This window comes from Hibiscus syriacus, unplaced genomic scaffold (genome assembly GCF_006381635.1).
Source record: "Hibiscus syriacus cultivar Baekdansim isolate YM2019G1 unplaced genomic scaffold, ASM638163v2 tig00111392_pilon, whole genome shotgun sequence".
Lineage (NCBI taxonomy): Eukaryota > Viridiplantae > Streptophyta > Magnoliopsida > Malvales > Malvaceae > Hibiscus > Hibiscus syriacus.
The window spans coordinates 2,128,249-2,149,279 of NW_024063078.1; the positions used below are offsets into that span (position 1 = coordinate 2,128,249).

At 33.8% G+C, this 21,031-nt stretch overlaps 3 protein-coding genes across 3 annotated transcripts; 2 read left to right on the forward strand and 1 right to left on the reverse strand.

The window, feature by feature from the left end:
- Positions 1-5,237: 5,237 nt before the first annotated feature.
- LOC120160604 (CBS domain-containing protein CBSX5-like) lies at positions 5,238-6,505 on the reverse strand. Its single transcript, XM_039170980.1, has 2 exons — positions 6,165-6,505; positions 5,238-6,091 (listed from the first exon to the last, which is right to left on the reverse strand). The coding sequence occupies exons 1-2, from the start codon at positions 6,497-6,499 to the stop codon at positions 5,239-5,241; spliced, it is 1,188 nt and encodes a 395-aa protein (XP_039026911.1). The 5' UTR covers positions 6,500-6,505; the 3' UTR covers position 5,238.
- Positions 6,506-16,053: 9,548 nt separating this feature from the next.
- Positions 16,054-17,120, forward strand: LOC120160605 (stem-specific protein TSJT1-like). Its single transcript, XM_039170981.1, has 4 exons — positions 16,054-16,292; positions 16,362-16,602; positions 16,701-16,821; positions 16,893-17,120. Exons 1-4 carry the CDS (start codon positions 16,081-16,083, stop codon positions 17,081-17,083), a joined length of 765 nt encoding a protein of 254 aa, XP_039026912.1. The 5' UTR covers positions 16,054-16,080; the 3' UTR covers positions 17,084-17,120.
- Positions 17,121-18,067: 947 nt separating this feature from the next.
- LOC120160621 (wall-associated receptor kinase 2-like) lies at positions 18,068-20,381 on the forward strand. Its single transcript, XM_039170992.1, has 3 exons — positions 18,068-18,108; positions 18,174-19,021; positions 19,108-20,381. Coding segments are annotated over exons 1-3 (2,124 nt in total). The 5' UTR covers positions 18,068-18,106.
- The last annotated feature ends 650 nt before the right edge of the window (positions 20,382-21,031 follow it).

The window sequence follows — 21,031 nt, forward strand, 5'->3', positions numbered from 1 at the left end:
GAAAGAGATGATTAATGGAAGGAAAAGACAAAGCAATTGAATCTTGAAGAGCTCACATTCACAGTTATGGCAGATCTCATTTGTAGCAGAAAAAATAACGGATTTTCATATTTCAATGAGCTTGAATTTTTTTTTTAGAAATAAACATGGAAATGACAAATGAGAACTTTTTATATAAAAAGGGTAAACAACATTGGTGATCCCTTATGTCTTTGGTTTGTTCGATCATGGTCACCGGTTCAAAAAAAATGGTTTTGGTCACCTTTGTTTTCGATGTCTTATTTTGGTCACTCGATAGTTAAATCTCAATAGTTTGCTTACATATTGTTAGTAAAAATGGTTAAATTTTAACTTGACATCTAAATTTTAGATAAAATACTAATTTAACCCCTAAACTTTATATAAAATATTAAATTACTCTTAAATCCAGTCAAAGCTCATGTCATTTGCTTTCACTCATCATCTTTGAACTTCTTTTACACCCAATTAAGAATTTAACTCAAAACAATTTATCAATGTGGTCCTTTGACTAACAAAAATCGTCATTGATCGTTACAGTACTGATGTGGTAGTTTACAGTAGGATTTTTCATGGACGGTTAATCGTATCGTTTAGCTTAAACGGTCAGTTAAACGTTATAACGTTTACGATATTTTTCTAACCGTAACCTAACCGTTAAGAAACGGTTAACCATTATTAACGGTTTAGTTATAAGTTAACTTATGGTTAACCTATTACAATTATTTTTTTAAATAACACAATGTGAATGTTTTAAAGTTCCATAATTCATACTAAAAAAATGTAGCACTTAACACATACTTACACTGGTGTAAGTGAATAAAATAAAAAAGTGTAGCACTTAATATATACTTACACCAATGTAAGTATGTACACCTTTCAATATATTGGTACCTAACAATAAACACATAATTATATTGGTGTATATAAGTTTATATATTTTTCAAAGAAATAATAAATTAAAAATAATAAAATATATATATATATATTAAATTATTTGTGTACAAATTTTATTAAAAAATATATAAATTATAAATAATAAAAAATTATATTTTTTATAAACTTTAATGTAAATATTATACTAACAGTTCATACACCATCAAAGCTTTAAAGACAAATCTTTAACATACATAAATTTTTGTGGAAGGACTAGTTTTGCTAGAGAGTGGAGAGTGAGTGAAGTTGTGAAACTGAAGACTGCCCGATAAATTTTAGGAATAGAGATAAAATTTACTTCTAATTCTATTAATATATTTTTCCTAAAAAATATAATTATAAATTTAATTTATTAACGGTTAAAATGGTTAATCGTTTATTAAAATTTGTAAATGTAACGTTAACTTTAACCTTAATCGTTAACCATTATTTTTAGCGGTTCAGTTAACCGAAACTATTACATTAACTCTTCGATTAATTAACATGTTAAATGTAACGATTATACCGATTAACAATTACGATTAACAGTTATAGGTTTTTTAAACACCCCTAGTTCACAATGTTGATGTAATTAGAGATGGTCAAAACACCCGAACCTATAGAGGTATTTTAAAAAAATGGGGTTAGGAGCGGGGTGGGATCAAATTTAAGGTGAAAAAACTAACTCGACCCTACCCAATATAAATTATTAATTTATCTCTATTTATATATAATATATTTAATATCTTAGGGATTTTTATCTTTATCTTGTTAAAATATATTTTTTAATTATTAAAAATAAAAAAAATTATAAAATATGTTATTTTAACTGTTTAAAATATAATTCATAATTATAAATATATTATTTTAATTATTTTAAAATATTAACATATTCAGATTGGGTTGACTCGGGGTCAGGATTTTAACCTAAAAATTGGGACAAGATCGAAGTGGGAGAAAAACTAAAATTTATTGGGGAAGGATCAAGTATAAGAAAAATATTTTCGGATCGGTGTTGGGGAAAACCGACTTGACCCACCCCGTGCTCATCCCTAGATGTTATAACCTATGAAGTTAGGGTGGGCTATATGTGCTAAAGTCCACGTGTGAATGCTAAAATGATAGAGGGATTTAATTGATTTATTTTAAAATTTGAGAGCTTAACTATTCTTTTATAAAGTTTGAGAATTTATTTAATTTTTACGGAAAAAAACATAAAGACTAAGAATTATTTAAAATTTAAAATATTATATGTATTAGATGTTACAAATAACTAAAAGTAAAAATACTATTAAAAAATCATCTCTTTTTTTTTGTCTCATTGCTAATATAATTATTTTTTCAATCATTGATAAGTCGTTCATCTCTTTTTCTTTTTGTCTTCGTTAAAGGACTGTGGTACCAACTCTAATATTAATTGTCGACAGTTGATATTTTTTATTGTTATTTTCTTTTATTTTTTAATAAGTTTACGTGTATGATACGTTTTCTTCTTCCTTTTGACATATTTTTCCTTTGTTTTTTTGCACGTTTTTCAATCGTTATTTTTACTTATCTTTTTCTAGGGATTGATTTGACATCGCCACGACTGATCAAGATAGTGTTTTTCTGTTATATTGTTGATTTTCCCTACTTTGTACCCTCGGATTTGATTTGGATACCCGTTATGCGTTCGTGCATAGCTTTTCGCGTCGCTCGAGTCTGGTTTATGGTTTGTCGGTGGTCTTTCAATAGATTGATCCCCTTTTGTGGTTCGTTTGTCGATGCAATCATATTTGTTTATATCTATCTTTGTTTGAGTTTTCTTGGTTACATTTTAATCTTTCTTTGTGTGATCTTAAGTTGTTAATTTTGTTTCAATGATTACAAGAAATTGTCCTAATTATATATTTAATGCTTAATTTACGACTATTATTGTAAATTTTTATTATAATTTAGAATATTTATTATTTTAAATAAAATTAGTGATTTCTACATAAAAAATAAAATAATAAATATTTTAAATATTGAATGCATTTATTGAGTAATTCTTGGATCGTCTCTCATCCGCATAGGTATATTACTATTTGTTGAACATATTTTTGATTGAATCAACTTCACTTTATCTATGAATAGCTTTTGAGGTTCTTCCTATAGTTTAGAGACAGATTATGAGATAGACTTTACACCAATGTTATGTTCATAAATTTGCAACATCTCATCATTTTATACTAAAGGAATAACCTCAAAAGTCATTGATAGATAAAATTGATGTTGAAAAAAATTAAAGATTTTTTTTATGATAGCTAACTAATTAGACAATTAGTGATATTTCTATAGCGTAGGCAAAATCGTCGGTAGTTCTAATTGATACCGTTATCGTAGTTGTCGGAGATTTTATTCTAATTTTTTTATACTTTTAGAAACAAATTGAAAAAAATAATTAAAATACATAAATTACAATGAAAACTTATAAAAATTGATTATGCAATAGAATGACCGGTAAACTATACAAATAGTCATTAAATTTTGAGTAAGTTTTCGTTTTTCCCATAAAACTTTCAAAAGTTTTACCTCTAAACTACTATAAAAAATGACGGATCACTAATATTATTGATTTGTAACAAAATGGACACTATTCAGTCATCCCATTAAATTAATAACGGGACAACGTTATAAAAAGGTTAATGTTTAATTTTACCTCTAAACTACTGTCAAAACATCAAATAGGTCTTTAAACAATAATTTTATATTTAATTTACCTAAAAAATTAATTTCCAATTTTTTTTAAATACTCACCACCACCACCACCGTATTCTTCCCCTCCCCGCCTCTCCCACCTCACCAGCTCCCAAACCCAGTGATGGGGGCTGCAATCGGGATAAGAGAAACCCGAAGCTAGGAGATTTGAGAAACTAAAACATGAATATCGCTTAGTTTGAAATGGGAAAAAACATTATTCAAAAAAGTAGAGAAAAACTTTTCTGCTGCATATTTATATATAAAGAACTTAAAAGTCAGCTTCTATTAAATAACAGACACTCCTGCCACCAAAGTGAACAACCATCAACCTATGCCTGAAGATAGAACTAAAATGGTTGTAGAAGATATGCTCGATACTGAAGTAAAGCACAGTAGCACACCATATGCTTTCAGCTTTAAACTAGAATTTACCCACCATGTCTTGAGTTGATATGGAACATGCTTTACATTTAAATTATTCAACACTAAAACTCTAACAATATATTCATAACGTTTACGGCATAAATATCATAAAGAATAGTGTAAATTTTCAAGAACTGATGAAATACTCTGTTATGAATGAGTCTGTATGAGTAGATAAGAAAATGAAGAATACTCTTCACATCACCAGCAACTTTCCAGGTGTTGTTTTATTCCTTCTTAATGACTACAACACTTACGAAACTAAATACCAAATTCAAGAAACAAACTGTCTTTTAGAAGGAAGCCAATGAAATGTAAAGATACAAACCAGGCATATGAAATTGAATATATTTGCACCGTTCAGTTAAGCATTTGACAAGCTCAGCAAGGTCCTTAGAGCCTAGATTAGGTTATAGGTTTTAAACCATATATATAGCAGGCAAAAGAACCCAAATCCTTAGCTTTTTTTAAAGTCAATTTGAAGCCTTTATTTGTCTTTATTGCCACCAATGATTATCTATGAAATACCTAACATATAAAACACATATGACAGCCAAAAAAAAACATCTGAGAAAACAGCCATGCAGTTTAATCTTAAAAAACCTTTACGTTTCATCTGTATATTCTTGCCTCTCTCCAGCTCATATCTACGTTTCCATTCAGCAGCCTCAGCTTGTGCACTAGTTTCTCTTATTCCGATTCCAGTCTCCATCATTGGGTTTGGGAGCTGATGAGGTGAGAGAGGGGAGGAATACGGTGGTGGTGGGTATTTGGAAAAAAAATAGAAATTATTTTTTAGGTAAATTAGATATGAAATCATTGTTTAAGAATTTATTTGATGTTTTAGTAATAGTTTAGGGATAAAACTAAATATTAACCTTTTTATTAACATTTCACGCCATCAATTTGACGGAGATAACGGTGGAGTGACTATTTTGATACAAATCGATAATATTAGTGACCAATTTGTAGTTTTTAAAAGTTTAGTAAAAAATAAAAATTTATTCAAATTTAATGACTCGTGTAATTTACCCTAAAATAAAATAATGATTTAAGCATGGGATACAAAATTGAATTCATTCATCTGATCTAAGAATGAAAGGAATCATTCATTATTCTGGTCTATCTAATAGTTGGAAGTTTGATTACCAAACTCTCTTTCTAAGCAATAGGTTCCATATGTTCCCTGAAAACCTTTAACATGTCGGAAAATGTGACGATTCCGACCAAGCTACAATCATCTTCTATAACCCAAACGTAGTTAACTCTATGAGAAATGGCTTGGATCATCACTGCAACTAATGAACTCTTGGGATGACAAACGATCGCCTCGGCTCCCCTCACCATCCTGGCCGAATAACTCATCGACCTACTATGTCTCAGGGACCTCGGCAATGGCGACACTTGAACCCCTGTGGATTCCTCATCGGACCACGAAGATGATGACGATGAGAATCCACCACATGACAGTGACGTAGTCAAATGTTCGAGCATTCCATTCAAGTTTCTCTCCTTCAACCGTGCGGAAACGACCCGGACTAGGTCCTTTGGTGGACCTCCACAGTCGATGTAGGCCATTAGATCCCCGGAGGACAACGTCTTGATGGCTGCTGCGACCGTCTCGTCGCAGCAGGCCAAGGTGAATGGAGAGATTTCTCCGACCAAAGTTCCCTCGCTGTCAACGACGGCCACTGAAGTTTGGTCCATTAGAGCTCGAGAAATGGCTCCTATGGCCGCAGAGGCAGGGGAGTGGTACTCGATGGTGAGGATTTCGGAGCTGATGATGCCGAGTGTGCCGATGGAGAAGGCGGGGATCGGCGAAAAGAGGCCAATGAAACTGAGTAGGAATCTGATTATGTCTTCTTGTGTTAGCCAACAAAATTCACGGCCTTTGTGAATAGTTACCGTCGGTGATTGCTTCTGGTGCTGTTTTCTCTTGTTCCCAAGCTCCGTTTTGATTGGAACAACAAGGTTTTGAGCTCCTCCAACTATAAGATCAATTGCGTGCAACAAGCTGATAAAACAAAGAGAATGATTAGAATTAATAATTTCAATGAAGATAGAACAAAAACTGGGACTTCAATTACCTGCAAGAGGGTTCCACATGCAAAACAAGGCCATGGATCTTCGGCAAAAGCACAGAAACAGGCTCCTTCAAAGCAAGCGAAGGCGACGCCAACTTTTCATCTTTACAAAGATAACAAATCAAGTCCACCATACAAACTCTGCCTACACATCTACAATCATCCCCGTAATCACCAGCAACCTCACGATCGCAACTCCAGACGCTAACAGAGTTATCACCGGAAGTTTTCAACACCTCAAGAGCGTCGGCGACGGTGGACGTTATCGAAAGTGACCTCAGCGCCGGCTTGCCAAGACACAAGTCAGATAATTCATGTGAAAATAACCTCACTGCCATGCAAAAAAAAAAGGTTTCTTTTTTGTTTCTTAGATTAATTTCTTGAAGATGGATGGTGTACGCTGGAGATTGTTGATGGGCATATATATAATATAAGTGGTGGCCGTGTTTGGTTGGAACGTGAAGGAAAGAGGATGGTAGTACGGAATAAAGTACCAAATTGAGGGCAGATATGATGTAGGGTCCACTGAATTTTGTATTGTAATATGAAATTAGTGAATAATTGAAATTACAGATCAGCTGTCCAGTTGCCATTCTGTCATGCCATCTGTGCCATGAGTTTACGGTTTCATACTTTAAAGTGCAGAGTTGGTTCACATTATTATATTAATTATTTGCTTTTACACGTCATCAAGTTATTGCAACGTGAATGATCTTTTTCTCGACGGTTCTCACTTTGATTTTGAGAAAACAATATTTTATTTTATTAATTTTGTTTAATTAAATTAAATAGATAATTTATTGTTTCGATTTTTCAGTTCGTGTGAGTTGTTTTTGTAATTTATTTTGAATTAAAAAATATTGATTCAACTATAGATCAATCTTATTCATATATATTTAATGGCAAATGTATGTGTACTTTAGAGTGGATATGCGTATAATTTGAAATTCGATATTCTTATGTCAATTATTCATTTTACTAATGGAATGTATTTTGAAATATTATTTGCACATAAGTCTCGTAAGAAAATTATATATATATATCCCTTTAAAAAATATTTATGGACCCACTACAATATATATTATAACTATCATTTCAATTGTGAATAAATTTATATTCAAAAATATTATTCTATAATCTCTTAAAAGTAATAAAATGAATTTAATAGTTGAATCTATATTTGAAGTATTATTTCAAAATTCATTGAAAAAAATTAATTATGTATTATGATGATTACTTTTGATTTTAATTATTTAAAGTATTATTTGGAATTGTACTAACAATTGTATTTATACCGTAAAAAGTAAAATGGATTTAATAATTATATATATATGATGGAAACATAATGGCTCTTTGTTTAACTATAGGTGTAACACCCCAATTTAGGGGCTAAAATTTAGAATTTATAAAGTGGTGAATTTAATTGGTATTTTTGGAAGAAATTAGGATTAAATTGTAATATCGTAAAGTTGACATACCATTTTAAGAAGTGCAGGAAGTTCAGTGACTAAATTCATAATTTAGTCATTTTCCTTTATGAGAGAATTTATAACCCCTCTCCCGTGCTGCAGAATTTATTTTTTCAGTTTTTCTCTTCCGTTGACCCAACTTTCAACTCTGATCTACTCGTCGTCGATCTCCGATCGACGAGCTGAAACCACCATCGTGTTCGTTGTCAACTAAGGAACAAAACCCCTCAAACCTTTCGTCGTGAATCGTCACCGTTCGTCGTTAATTTCAGTCGGAAGTACCGTCGGTAATAACTTAATTTTAGTTGGTTTTTCATCGATTCACGACGACCGGGTCATCCGTTTACGACACCTCCCGCACCATCGTGTTCCTTGTTCCGTTCCGAGTCTGCCGGTGTCATCCTTGGTCTCCGTCGACGGCGGCGCGTGAGGAGGTGAAACGGTCAAAGTTTCCGATTCGTTGAAATCGAGCTCTCCGCCGTTCAAAATTGTGAACCGAGTTTTGTAAGTATCTCGGAATCGCTCAAAATAATTTTTAAGAATTTTCCATGATTTTTAGGCAGCCGGAAAGGGCCCCACACGCCGCCAATGCGCGTGGGATGATCCAAATGATCATTTTGACCGGTTTTGGAGCAGAGTTGACCGGTTTGACCAGTCATAACCCGACCCGACCCGTTGACCCGACCCGTCCCGTTGACCCGATCTGACCTGTTAACCGTTGATCGAGGTTGACCACTGTTGACCAAAACTTTGACTGGCTTTGACCGGGCATTAAACGACCTTTGATTTTGACCAAGTATACCTATCCTGACATTTTTCGATGTTCCAAATCCGATTCCGCTTTCCGTTTTTCGAAATTCGAACCCGAAGGCCTTGAAATTGCAGGTCAAACCCGTTGACTTTGATTTTGACCAAAAATTCCAAATTTCTGAAAAGTCATATTTTATGCTTTCGATATCCTGAATCCGAATCCAAAGTCCGTTTTTCCAAATTCGAACCCGGTAAGCTATCTTTCACTGATTTATCACCCGATTCGATCCGTTTATCGTAATTAAGCTCCGTTTTTATATAATTTATGTTAATATGTATCTGAGGAATTATTGGAAGTTGAATTGAAGATCAAAGGCGTTTGAATGGAATATTTATGGTCAATCAGTATTGCACGGAAATCGAGGTAATACTTTACTACCTCTTTATGCTTTATGGAACATGTTGATATTAATAAATGCATGAATAAGATAATGTTGATCACTTTTGTGGAGTTGATTAATTTATACACTCGATATGAATGTGGTAGAAATTCGATAACTGAATTCGGATCGAATGATTAATATAAGAGATTGAGGGAATGTTATAATTAAATTACAAGTTGTGTGATTTGTGATAAAGAAATCAGCCATGGATTTGTAACTTATATTTTAAAGGTTAAATGTTAAAGGTACTTGGATGGGAAATTATGAGAATACTCTGGTAGGGTAAAATTACGAAAATACCCTTATGTTTGAGGATGACAAGAATTGTCCCTGGAAGTTGGTTAATATCTCTGAAAAGACATATTGATCCGATATAATTACAAATGTGCATAAGAAATGCTAGTTTTGCTTAGAAAATTTGGATAATTGGTTTTTAACCTTAAAAGGGTTTATATAAGATATTATAAGTCTGTTAAGGAATCATTTCGAGATCAAAGAATGTTCGGGAAAGCAATTAACCATTGGATCTCTAAAGTATAATTATTTTCGTTAAGAGTTAATACCAAAATTATCTGATTAAGAAATTATGAAAATGCCCTTGAGAGGTAAAAATAGTCCAAGTTGACTCTGAGTGAGGAAGTAACATGAGAATTTGTTTTTAAACCGATAAATTACTGATTTGATTTTTGAGATCCTATTTTTGTATGGAAAATTCTGATAATCTGTTAGTAACATCTGAGAAGGCATTTAACTTGGAAATCTCCAACTTGAGTAAGTACGTGAAGAATAATAATTTATCGATGGTGATATTTTTTCAGAATAGTTCAAAGGGACTGACATAAATGATAAGTTTGAATTAAATAATAAGACCGAACGGAAGGAAATGATTGAAATGTTCTAGATTTGTAAAATGACCAAAATACCCCTAGAATGGAAATGACTCAAGAATGTCACCAAGCTCATGAATGAATGGATATACTCAAGCTTTGAAATGAATAAAAAAAACGTTGAGCACCAAAATGACCAAAATGCCCTTATGACCTATAATAAGTAAATGTCTTGGATTAATTAAGAAATCCAAATAAACATGGATGTTGTGCTACTAGTAAAAGTTATGGAACGCAACTTAAGTGATCAACCAACGTTAGTGCTATATCATTACCTGAATGATATAAGTATCACTTGAATTTTTGTTCATCTTCTCAAATTTGGATCGATGATAATTCTGGAAGTACTTGGCTCGGCTAAACTCTAGAGCGCATACAGTACTAATAAGTGGGTATTCGTGAGTCAAATCAACCACGAATACCAGAATGACTTTATTATATAAATAAATTGAACTGAAATGAAGTACAACGTGTATTTGAAATTCAGAAATGTATGAATTATTCTGGAAAACTTTAAAGTAATCGGGATAGACTTGCTTACTAAACGAACTAAGTAACATCAATGACTGAGGATTAAATAGGTGATTGGATGAGTTTGGAAACACTGTTGAACTTACATGATGAATTGTCCTTATGGGTTATGAGCCATGGATCAAGTACGTCCGTATTTCCTGATATTGTTGAAACGTGGAAATGAAATAAAGACCGTTGGAAGATTTATTCAGTGATGATTATGAGGATGATCTATGGATCTGCATTATAGTATTAAAGAGTGAATACACTGAAAGGATAATGAATTGACTTGTTGACATGCATCAGTTTAGGAGTTGTGTAACTCGAGTTGTTTGATAATATGATCGATAGTCATAGATTGTAAATGACTTGAATCTTCGATTCTATATTTCCATCTAAAATCACTTCGGTCATGTTGGAAAACGCAAGTAACGCAGAAGGAAAAGATTATGAATACCTCATTTGGTTCAATTGGGCTGAAATCCTATGAATTCAAAGTATATTCCTGAATACCCCTGATTGTTTGGGTAATGGAATCACTCGCAGTAAATCTGAATTTAGAATTATTATGTATAAAGGTTCCTGAACGTTTTCCTGATGCATATAGAAACTTAGTGGAATTCTAAAAGTATCAATCTGAAATGCCTGATTAGATCGATTAGAAATCGATTCTCTTCAATAAGATCTTATTATTGGAATCCGATCAAATTGCACAAGTTCATGTTATCCATATTGATAACTACAAAATGCATCTGAAAAATAATTTGATTCTCTAGTGTGTTCCTTATATTTTGAAAAATTGTTTTATTGTTTTAACATGTGGTACACTGAAATCTATGGTTACTATTTTATGGATGCACTGACTTAACGGTGATGGCTTATGGATTTGTATAATTATATAAACTGTATCTTGGAGATACAGATTTGTAAAGTACAGCTCTGATCAAGCTGGAAAATTTTTATGGACCTAATGTGACTCTTAGGTAGGCTTTGCAGCCTTGAGATCATTCTCGGGTAGGCCATGCGGCCCTAAGATGTGTTCTTAGGTAGGCCCCACGACCCCGAAATCTATCTTGGGTAGACTCTCAGGCCCTAAGATGTTCCCTTAGGTTAACTCTTTGTAAGATGGTTTTAAAATACGAGTTTAAAAAGCTCCACTACAGTATGGTTTATGGGATTTTACTGAACTATCATTTGATTAGTGTACCTATTATGGTTTTATTGTACTGATGGAACACACTAGGCATCATATTCGACCTCATGAAAACGTGATAGTATGAAAGGTTTCTTATGAACTGAGATTCATGGCTTCTACTCGATGAACTTCTAATGGAACCCCAGATTATTCCGCCCACTGGTATACGTATGATTCAATAAGGAAATTATGGCTTCCCATTTATCTGCATGTCATATAGCATCATCTGGTAGTTCTGTATTACTGAGCTTTCCGAAGCTCACTCTATTACTCAACATTGCAGGTTAAAAGAATTGTACCAGTGCAGCTATCGTCATCAGTAAGAGAGTTCTTCTGGCGTTGTTTTCAGAGTATGATACATGTGATTAGGGGGCATGTAATTGTATTTTGCTTTATATACGAGTCTGAAAATCTATTTTACTTATGAATACTGATAAATGATTTTATAAGTTGCATGTTTTAATTAAAGTTTTAAATTTTCCACTATTTTTACAGTGGGTCGCTCCGGTGGCCCTAATGTGACACTCTAGATCGGATCGGGCTATCCGTATCGGTCTGAGGGGTTACAATAGGTTATTAAAAAAAAACTAAAAGTTAAATAGCTAATTTTTAATTTTTTAAAAAATAAAATCTAATTTAAAATTTGTATTAGACATATCGAATTTTGTTAACAAGGAAACTAATAAATTGTAAGGTTGGATTTCTTAATAAATTGACATAATAACTAATCTAATAATTTAATTTGTACTATATGTTCATGATTAACACATAAAAAGAAAATAAGATACAAACGTGCATAGATCACTGCATATGCTGAGAGTTTGTATAAAAGGAATCATTTAAAACAATGTGATTTATTTGAGATTTTGCTGCAATTTTGGTTATTAATGTTAGATAAAATGGCAATTCCAAGATATGTTTTCCATATGTAATTTTCAAATATATAAAACTATTTTCTCTTTGTTTTTTCTCGATGACAAGCAAATAAATTACAGAGTACAAGATGAAAAGCTATTTTTTTAATGCGTAATTGGTTCTTGAATTTAAATTTTATTTAATTTTAAACGTATATGTTTAAAATTATGATTTTTAGAAGAAGAAAAATTAATTTTTTCAAACGATAATTTTATAAGTAACCAATCGTATCTAGTCGAAAGAAACTTACAGCCACTTAGTTTTGGTCAAACATAAAAAAATATATTTTTTAAACCCAAAAATAATTTTAACAAGAATTTCTCTTAGCAGGCCCAACTTAATTTGGTATAAAATTTAGGATAAAGTGTAAAAATGATCCATTAATCATAGGATATTGTTTGATTGAGCCCATCGACTATTAAAATTTATAAAATGATCCATCGATTATAGGAAATTGTTTTATTGAGTTCATCGACTATTAAAAGTTATAAATTGGTCACCCGACTATTCATAATGTCCAAACTCGTCATTTTCTATTAAAAAATAACAACAATATGAGCTGGAAGTTAACCTACTATTGAGATATGATAAAATATGATCTCATAATCTCAAACAACTATTATATCTTAGTCGGTATATTAACATCCAGCTCAGAAGACCATTAATTTTTTAACGAAAAAAGACAAGTTTGGAACATAATGAATTGTCATGTGACCATTTTGTAAGTTTTAATAGTCGAGGGACTCAACAAAACAATATCATATAGTCAGGAGACCAATTTTATATTTTACCCTAAAATTTAATAAAAATATAATATAATTATTTAAAAAACCTAAAAAATAGGAAGAAAAAAAAAAAGAATACCCTATAACCTTAGAGAAAAAATTATAGTCAACAATTTAACATTTTATTGGACCTAATTGATCATGATTTTAGATGGATCATTTTAACATGATTAGAACCCAATCCAATTGGACTAAAGACAACTGTTCGTGAGAATGAGAGACAGCAAATGCGGACCAAAAAGAGGCCTATTAAACAAATGATGCCATTTCAACTTCCAAGTCAAGATTTTATCCTATTCTTCGTACATTTCAATTCCTAGTACTTCAAATAAATGTTCAACGTTTGATCGAGTCTAGTCGAATTAAAAAGGTTTAAATTATTTAATTTAAATTTTTTTCAAATCGAGTTAAGTTTATAAAATTTGAATCGAATAAAAGTATTCAAGTTTATGTTTAAATTTAATTATAGATATTTATAATATAATGATATTATTTGCTTATAATTTAAATAGTTTTCTATGACCCTATATAATACATATATATTTCTTCATTTTTTCATATAATTAATAAAAAAGTATTTTTTTCATGTCATATACATATATCATATAGAGTTGAGAGACTTGACTCAAACTTAAAAATCAATTCACTAATTACTAAAAATTTTGAATTATTCAAGTTGCATTTTATAAGTTGACTTGAATATAAAAAAATTTCGAGTCAATTTTATGAAACTAAAAATCAATTCAAATTAAATTTTTCGAATCGAATATAAATCAAATAAATAAATTTTTTAAATCAAATCAAATTTTATTCAAACCATACTTCAAAGTTGCCCACAGTTTGTCATTTTGAAAACCAAGGTTCTTATATGGGGGAGGTCACTTCCAATCGTTAAAAAAGGTTAATGGGGAGTTGATGACTTTTATACATCTTCAACATATATAATTTATTATTTTCACAGATTATATTATATTTAAATTACTCAAATTTATTTAAATTAAAAATTAAAAATTATTATATATTTAAACTATTAATTTTAAAAAAAATATATGATTGTTATATCCCTTTTGTATCTCATCCAGAAGTCACACTCGCATTATTATTTCTCTATTTAGTTGACTTCTCGCATTGTTATTTCTCTATTTAATAAGTATTGAAAATTTCAAAATCTCATACTTTCCGTAATTTCTTATGATCTATAAAACTTAATATTTTTTTATAGTTACAGATATTGATGTGACATCTAATAAATTTATTAAATTTATCAAAATTAAATTTTCTTATAAGATATTATATCTATTTTTACTATTAATTTATATGTAATCATCATGATGACATGACATTAACACTAGGAGTTAGTATATAAACTATAATGAATAATTGAAGAGGAATCTTTAATTATCTTTTTCAGTCTATTTCTCTTATTATCTTTTTTCAACTCTTTATTTTTCAAACCTATTCATACAACTACCAATTATAATTCTTCATTTAAATCAAAATATATAAATTATTTATAATCATCACAATTTATTTATTTATTTTGATGATTATAATTATCAAAATTAATAAATAAATTATTTATAATTATCAAAATAAAAAACAAAGTGATTATGGAGGTTCAAACTTGAAAGTACATGAAGGGAAAATAATTAAAATATTAAAAAGAAAGGTGTGCCATTGATATCAATCCACAGATCAGAGAAGAGTACACTGAGCTTTTATTTTCCTGGCTGCAACTTGATTCTGACGTTTCTCAGGTTTTTACCAAGTCTTCCCCTGCAAAACCATACAGTGTGCTTAATAATGTAAGCTTGCAATTATTTCAGACACAGCATCTCCGTAGTCTTATTGTCACTGTTTGTAGTCTAACCTAAACTACCCGTTAAATTGGCAAAACTCACGAGATATTACTGTAAAAAAAAAATTCACGTGATAATGTTGTTCAAGAAATAATTGTTCAAATGGTGTGAATTATACAGTGCATGGATTGATCGCCATGCAAGTCAAACGAGATCATAGGTCGCCATACACTCGGTGCGACCTTGTAGGTCGCCATGTAAATGGCTCGAATTCCTCCGTGATTCTGCTGAAATCACGACGAAAGTGGTTCTGTCTCCCTCACCCCTGTCTCCCTCATACATGCAGCAATGAAATCACGATAAAAGTGTTCTATACGAGCTGTGGCGAGAGGATGAAGCTTTGCTACGAGTTGTGGCGAGAGGATGAAGCTTTGCTACGAGCTGTGGCGAGAGGATGAAGCTTTGCATGCGCTATGCACGTCGGAAGAGGTCTCCTGCATGCAGTGGGGAGCAAGCGAGCATGCAACGGGGAGCAAGCGAGCATGCAACGGGGAGCAAGGCGCAGGACATGGTCGCCCAGCGTGCATGGCGACCTACAAGGTCGCCTGGCGTGCATGGCGACCTACAAGGTCGCCCGGAGGGCATGACGACCTATGCTGAGAAGCTGCCACGCCGTAGGTCGCCCGGAAGGCATGGCGACCTACGGCCAATACTGTGCAATTCACCCTATTTGAACAATTAATCTTGGGAGTACGTTATATCCTTAAATAAAAAATTCGATAACATTATCTCGAAAGTTTTACCCCGTCAAATTAATGGCTAAACAAATGAGATTGTCAATAGATAAAATAATAATAATAATAATAACAAAGAATTCCCTCAATGATGGCGAACAAGAAAGGAAACCAAACCAGCAGTTTCCACTTTGAGACAATAGATAATGTCATGTCAGAAAACAAATACTAACTAAAACAAAAGAAATTTCAGAAGATAAGAAGACATTGGTATAATGTTGCCACCACAGTGAAAATATCGAATAAATATACGATTAAAACCCTTCAAACCCATCTCTACACCCTTTTCACTGTATTTTTCATCAGATTCTTGTGTGTCTGGTTTAAGGATTGAGGGTTACTTTGAAAGAAAGAAAAAGAACAGGGAAGATGTTGGCTATTTTTCACAAGGCATTTGCTAATCCACCAGAGGAGCTGAACAGTCCAGCCTCTCATAAATCTACAAAGAAGCCTAAACAGCCTGAAGAAACCCTAAATGATTTCCTTTCTCGTCACCCTCACGGCACTTTCTCCATGAGCGTTGCCAACGCTGCGGTCTTGGCTTATGTCTGTCACGAAAGCCAGCCTTCAATCAATCGGAGGTAACTCGTTTTGTATGAGAAAATACCTCATAATTACGAAAGATCAACACCTTGACACTTGTTTTGCAGGTTGTTTTGTGGGCTTGATGACATATATTGCCTCTTCCTAGGGAGCTTGAACAATCTGTTCATGTTGAATAGACAATATGGGCTTTCAAAAGGGAGCAATGAGGCAATGTTTGTGATTGAAGCTTATAGGACCTTGAGAGATAGGGGTCCTTATCCTGCTGATCAGGTGGTCAAGGATCTTGATGGTACCTTTGCCTTTGTTCTCTACGACAGTAAAACCGGAACTGTATTTGCTGCACTGGTAAACAAAAACCATCACCCCAAGCTGAAATTTTCGAAATTTAAACCGAAGGGTATCCTTACAAACAAACAAAAATTTCGATTTTTTTCTTCTCTCAGGGCTCTGATGGTGGTGTTAAGCTGTACTGGGGAATCGCAGCTGATGGCTCCGTGGTGATATCTGATGATTTAGAGGTCATCAAAGAAGGATGTGCCAAATCATTTGCGCCTTTCCCAAAAGGTATACCCTTAATTTGCTGTTCAAGATCTGAAAAATGAGTCTGTTTTGAAAATGTTTCTCGTGTTCTTCAGGATTCATATTTCACAGTGAAGGAGGGCTGATGAGCTTTGAGCATCCGATGAACAAAATCAGGGCGATGCCGAGGGTTGACAGTGAAGGAGTGATCTGTGGTGCTAATTTTAAGGTTGATGTTTACTCTAGAGTTAACAGCATTCCACGTGTGGGAAGTGAAACTAACTGGACTGACTGGAGTTCCCATTAATGATACAAATAAAAAATAAAAAATGGGAAACTAAACATATGCTGCAAAGTTGCCATGGATCTGTACTTCTTCCAGAGATTAAACAAACACTAGGGTTTGTTTTGGTACTTTATCTATGCTGTGTTTTTGGTGTTTCTTTGGTGTTGTAAATAATGAGCTTGAATACTATAGTTCTACTTTTCTTGTGACTTTTGCCATTTGCCTTTTACTTGTAAGGGTATTTTCCTAGAAAACTTAATAATCAAAGAGAGTTGGTGGGGGAAAGTTTCAATTCAATTTGCACATGTTTTACCTAAAATCCAAATCTCTGTGTTTGTAACCATAAGGTCCAAACTCTGCTGTCAAATGGATTCAAATGCAACTCCCAATAGATTTTATAATTTTCCATTTAAAATTTAAATTTAAATTAAAAAAGAGAATTTATTTTATTAAATTAAAAAAGAAAATTGCAATTTAAAAATAATTATGAAAATTAAAAAATTATAATTTTATTGGACAACACTATAATTTGTTCCACGAATGTTTATCTCAAATATTTGAACAAAATTCTTCTACCCTTTTAAGTACTCTTTTCTATGTTTCACTAATGCTTCAATGTCACATGTATTAAAGAATTTTATTCCACATGTTTAATGCTATGTTAATCTCATATGCAAAACACTAGTTGCAAAATTTTCTATTGAGCTTTTGAGAAATAATCCAGAAAAACTAAGTAGTCAAAAATATATATATATATATATATATAGAGAGAGAGAGAGAGAGAGAGAGAAGAGAAGAGAAAGACGGACTACAATGCAATAAAGACGAAAGCTATTGCCATACTTGAACCTTTCGTTTGGATTACGCTAACCTAGCTAATAACCATGACTGCTGCTTCCCAAGTAAAATGACTGTTAATGTTCTCTGCGACTGGTTCAAGGGAAGCTCCACCAATAAATTCATAGGCCAGAGGAACACGCAGTAAGCTCACACAGAAAGTAAAGGCTACAACTCTCTTCCTATAAATTAGTAACACATAATTAGATGTTCTTCATTGTTATAGCATAGATATATCCGATTAAAAAAACAAAGTCATGAGTTTTCGTTGTACGTTCATGGAGCTTGCTCTGTTTTCTATTAAGCTAACAATCATGGCAACTTCAGTTGCAGCTCAAGCAAAACCTGGCTGCCAAATCCACTGCGGTAATATCACCATCCCTTACCCTTTTGGAACAGGCAGTGTTGAATGTTACATCAATGAGAGCTTTTTCATTCGTTGTAACACCAGTTTCCACCCCCCGAGAGCGTTCTTAACCACCACCGATATCGAAGTTCTCCATGTCTCCGTCGATGGTTATTTGCGAATCCGATATCCTGTAGGCTACGACTGTTATAATTCATCGGGAAGTAGCAGCTATTTCAATGCGGGGTTCACGCTCGGAAAATTCTACATATCTCACACGAGAAACAAGTTCACGGCCATCGGCTGCGACACCTACGCTTACGTCGAGGGTTTCGTCGGGCGGACGTACTCGACCGGATGCGTGTCGTTTTGTTACGACGAGGCAGATGTAGTGAACGGATCGTGCTTCGGCATCGGCTGCTGCCAGACAGATATCCCTAAAGGAGTGACGGATTATAGATTAAGTTTCGATAGCTATTGGAGTCATTCCAAAGTGTTGAGCTTCAATCCTTGCAGCTATGGATTTGCAGTGGAAGATGGAGTCTATGACTTCTCTCTATCACATTTTCTCGACCATAATTTCAGCAAAAAGAAGTTCCCCATTATTATTGATTGGACAATTGGGAACGAAAGTTGCAGAGAAGCTAGAATGGATCCACAAAATTATGCTTGCAAGGAAAACAGTGCTTGTATAGTTCCAGAAAATGGTGGTGGATATTTGTGCAGGTGTCTTCATGGTTTTCAGGGTAACCCTTACCTCTCCCATGGCTGCCAAGGTAAAGATAGCATCTTCGTCCTCAAATATGTCTTTAAATTAATCTCTGAGCTTTTAAATATTTTAATTTCATCTCCAAAATTGTAGATATTAATGAATGCGAGACACTAAAGCCTTGCAGCAAAATATGTCATAATGTTGTTGGAAGCTATAGTTGTTCATGCCCGGAGGGTTTTGACGGTGATGGCCGGAGAACGGGAACGGGCTGCACCCCTAAAGCCAAGCAGCGTTTCCCCATTGTTGCCGGTACACTAGGTATATGCATAAGCCTCTTAGTTTCACTCCTATGCTGCTCATGGGTGTATTTGGGGGTCAGGCAGAGAAAGCTCAGCAAACTAAAACATCACAACTTCCAGCAAAATGGTGGGATTTTGTTGCGGGAAAAGCTTTCGGAAGGTGAAGAGTACGGTGCGACGGCTAGAATCTTCACGGTCGATGAACTCAAGAGAGCGACGAACAACTACCACCAGAGTCGAATCCTCGGACAAGGAGGTCAGGGTACTGTTTACAAAGGAATATTGCCCGATGGTCGTAGCGTCGCCATAAAAAAGTCGATCATCGGAGATCAAAGCCAAGTTCAAATATTCATTAATGAAGTCATTGTGTTATCCCAAATCAACCATAGAAATGTGGTGAAACTCTTTGGATGTTGTTTGGAGGCACAAGTCCCTTTGTTAGTCTATGAATATGTAAGAAATGGAAACCTCTTTGATCATTTGCACTGCACGGATCATGCATCGGTTATACCATGGGGAGCTCGGTTGAAAATCGCCACGGAAGCGGCTGAAGCCCTTTCCTATTTGCACTCTGCGGCGGCTCCGCCAATCATTCACCGCGACGTCAAGTTGACCAACATACTTTTAGACGAGAACTACAATGCTGAAGTATCCGATTTCGGCGCTTCAAGATTGGTCCCTTCGAATAAAGAACATATAACAACACTTGTGCAGGGAACACTAGGCTACTTGGATCCCGAATACTTTTATACAAGTCAATTGACGGAAAAGAGTGACGTCTATAGCTTTGGGGTTGTTCTCGTGGAATTACTAACCGGTTTGAAAGCGGTTTCGTTCGACAGGCCAGAACACGAGAGGAATTTGTCTCTGTACTTTGATTCTGTGATGCAAGAGGAACGATTGCTGGATATTATCGATGGACGAATAGTGGACGATAGAAACATTGAGCAGCTCATGGAAGTGGCAACTTTAGCTAGGAGATGCGTGAGAGTGAAGGGAGAAGAAAGACCAACTATGAAGGAAGTTTCGTCTGAATTAGAAGGATTGCGGGCAATGGTGAAATTCCGACGGGAAGAAGGTGACTTATACGAGGTAGAGTTTGAAGAACTGCTTCATGACTTCTAACATTTATGCTTACTTGTTGAATCCTCACTTATCACTCGTGTTGTATAATAGATTTAATCGTGTGCGCTACCATATTTCTGTAAACTGATCAAACTATCATTGATAATGCAAACAATCGATTTATCTGAGTCTTTTGAGTTTATTCGATTTCGATATTTTTTTCATTCAATTTATTTAATTACTGTTATATAAAATGAGACAGAGAGAAGTAACACACTCCATCTTCCACCGCAAATCCATAGCTGCAAGGATTGAAGCTCAACACTTTGGAATGACTTCAATAGCTATCGAAACTTAATCTATAATCCGTCGCTCCTTTAGGGATATCAATCTGGCAGCAACCGATGCCAGAGCAAGATCCGTTTATGACTTCAGCCGTGTCGTAACAAAACGACATGCATCTGGTTGGATACGTCCGCGCGACGAAGCCCTCGATGTAAGCGTAGGTGTCACAACCGATGGTCGTGAACTTGTTTCTCGTATGAGATATGTAGATTTTTTCGAGCATAAACCCCGCGTTGAAAAAACTGCTACTTCCCGATGAATTATAACAGTCATAGCCCACCAGATAACGGATTCGCAAATAACCATCAACGGAGATGTGGAGGACTTTGATGTCGGTGGTGGTTAAGAACGCTCTTGGAAGGTCG